Source organism: Olea europaea, unplaced genomic scaffold (assembly GCF_002742605.1).
Source record: "Olea europaea var. sylvestris unplaced genomic scaffold, O_europaea_v1 scaffold39550, whole genome shotgun sequence".
Lineage (NCBI taxonomy): Eukaryota > Viridiplantae > Streptophyta > Magnoliopsida > Lamiales > Oleaceae > Olea > Olea europaea.
The window spans coordinates 1-1,069 of NW_019259105.1; the positions used below are offsets into that span (position 1 = coordinate 1).

The 1,069-nt window shown below is 38.5% G+C and overlaps 1 protein-coding gene across 1 annotated transcript; it reads left to right on the forward strand.

Annotated features, from left to right (window-relative positions):
- The first annotated feature begins 233 nt into the window (after nt 1-233).
- LOC111387232 (transcription factor CSA-like) lies at nt 234-1,026 on the forward strand. Its single transcript, XM_023011772.1, has 2 exons — nt 234-590; nt 667-1,026. The coding sequence occupies exons 1-2, from the start codon at nt 371-373 to the stop codon at nt 981-983; spliced, it is 537 nt and encodes a 178-aa protein (XP_022867540.1). The 5' UTR covers nt 234-370; the 3' UTR covers nt 984-1,026.
- The last annotated feature ends 43 nt before the right edge of the window (nt 1,027-1,069 follow it).

The following is a 1,069-nucleotide window of genomic DNA, read 5'->3' on the forward strand; positions in this document are numbered from 1 at the left end:
CAACTTCTCCTTACATTTTAAAAAGTGGGTTTTACAGACAATTTATAAATACATAATCTTTAAATCAATTTTAAGAACAGGTTTTACCAAATAGTCGTAAACGTAATACATGCAGATATTATCATGAGTGTAAGTCATTTATGATGAGTGATAATAAGTCAAATTAGAGGTCATAGCCAGTCAGTATAAAGCAGGCCCTCCTTCTCAGTACTGGCAGTGGCAGATGGAGGATGAGTAAATCGTGTGGATTTCTGTGGAAAAATTTCTAAAACTCCCTGTCCCTTAAACCTTTTTCCTACTTTTTCTCTTCAATCCCAGACTGCATCGCTTTAATTTCACCTTTTCTCACCAGATTATAGCATAGAAGTCCATGCAGCCACAAGAAGATAGCATTTCAATGGAGTCTTTAGCAATAGAGAATTCCAATGAGAAATCTGATATCCAAGAGAATGAAAACGTGAGAAGACAGTCGAAAGTTTGTCTCACAGGCCGTTGGAGACCTTCGGAGGACGAAAAACTTGAACAGCTTGTTGCTCAATATGGCCCACAGAACTGGAATGCCATAGCTGAGAAGCTTGGAGGAAGAACGGGTAGTTTTGTTTATTTTTTCTATTATGTTCTTATATCGATCTTTAGGGTCTGATGCCTTTTTCCTGTGATTTGAAGGCAAGAGTTGTAGATTGAGATGGCACAACCAGTTGGACCCGATGATCAATAAAAGAGCTTTCAGTAAAGAAGAAGAGGAAAGGCTGTTGGCAGTCCATAGGGTTATTGGCAACAAATGGGCTCTGATTGCTAAGTATTTCCCTGGGAGAACTGACAATGCAATGAAAAATCACTGGCATGTTTTAATGGCTAGGAAACACAGAGTCAGAGAGCTATCAACATCCTACAGAAAAATATCAAACCGTTATACCAATTCCTTCCTTCCTTGTTCGGGACGTGTTTCCAATCCGACTCCACCAGATTCTTGTTGGGGTTAGTCTGTATACATAGCATACGATCTAAAACTACATACCGAGCAAGAAAATGCAGTAAATATCTATCTTTTTAATTTATTTTCAGGGAG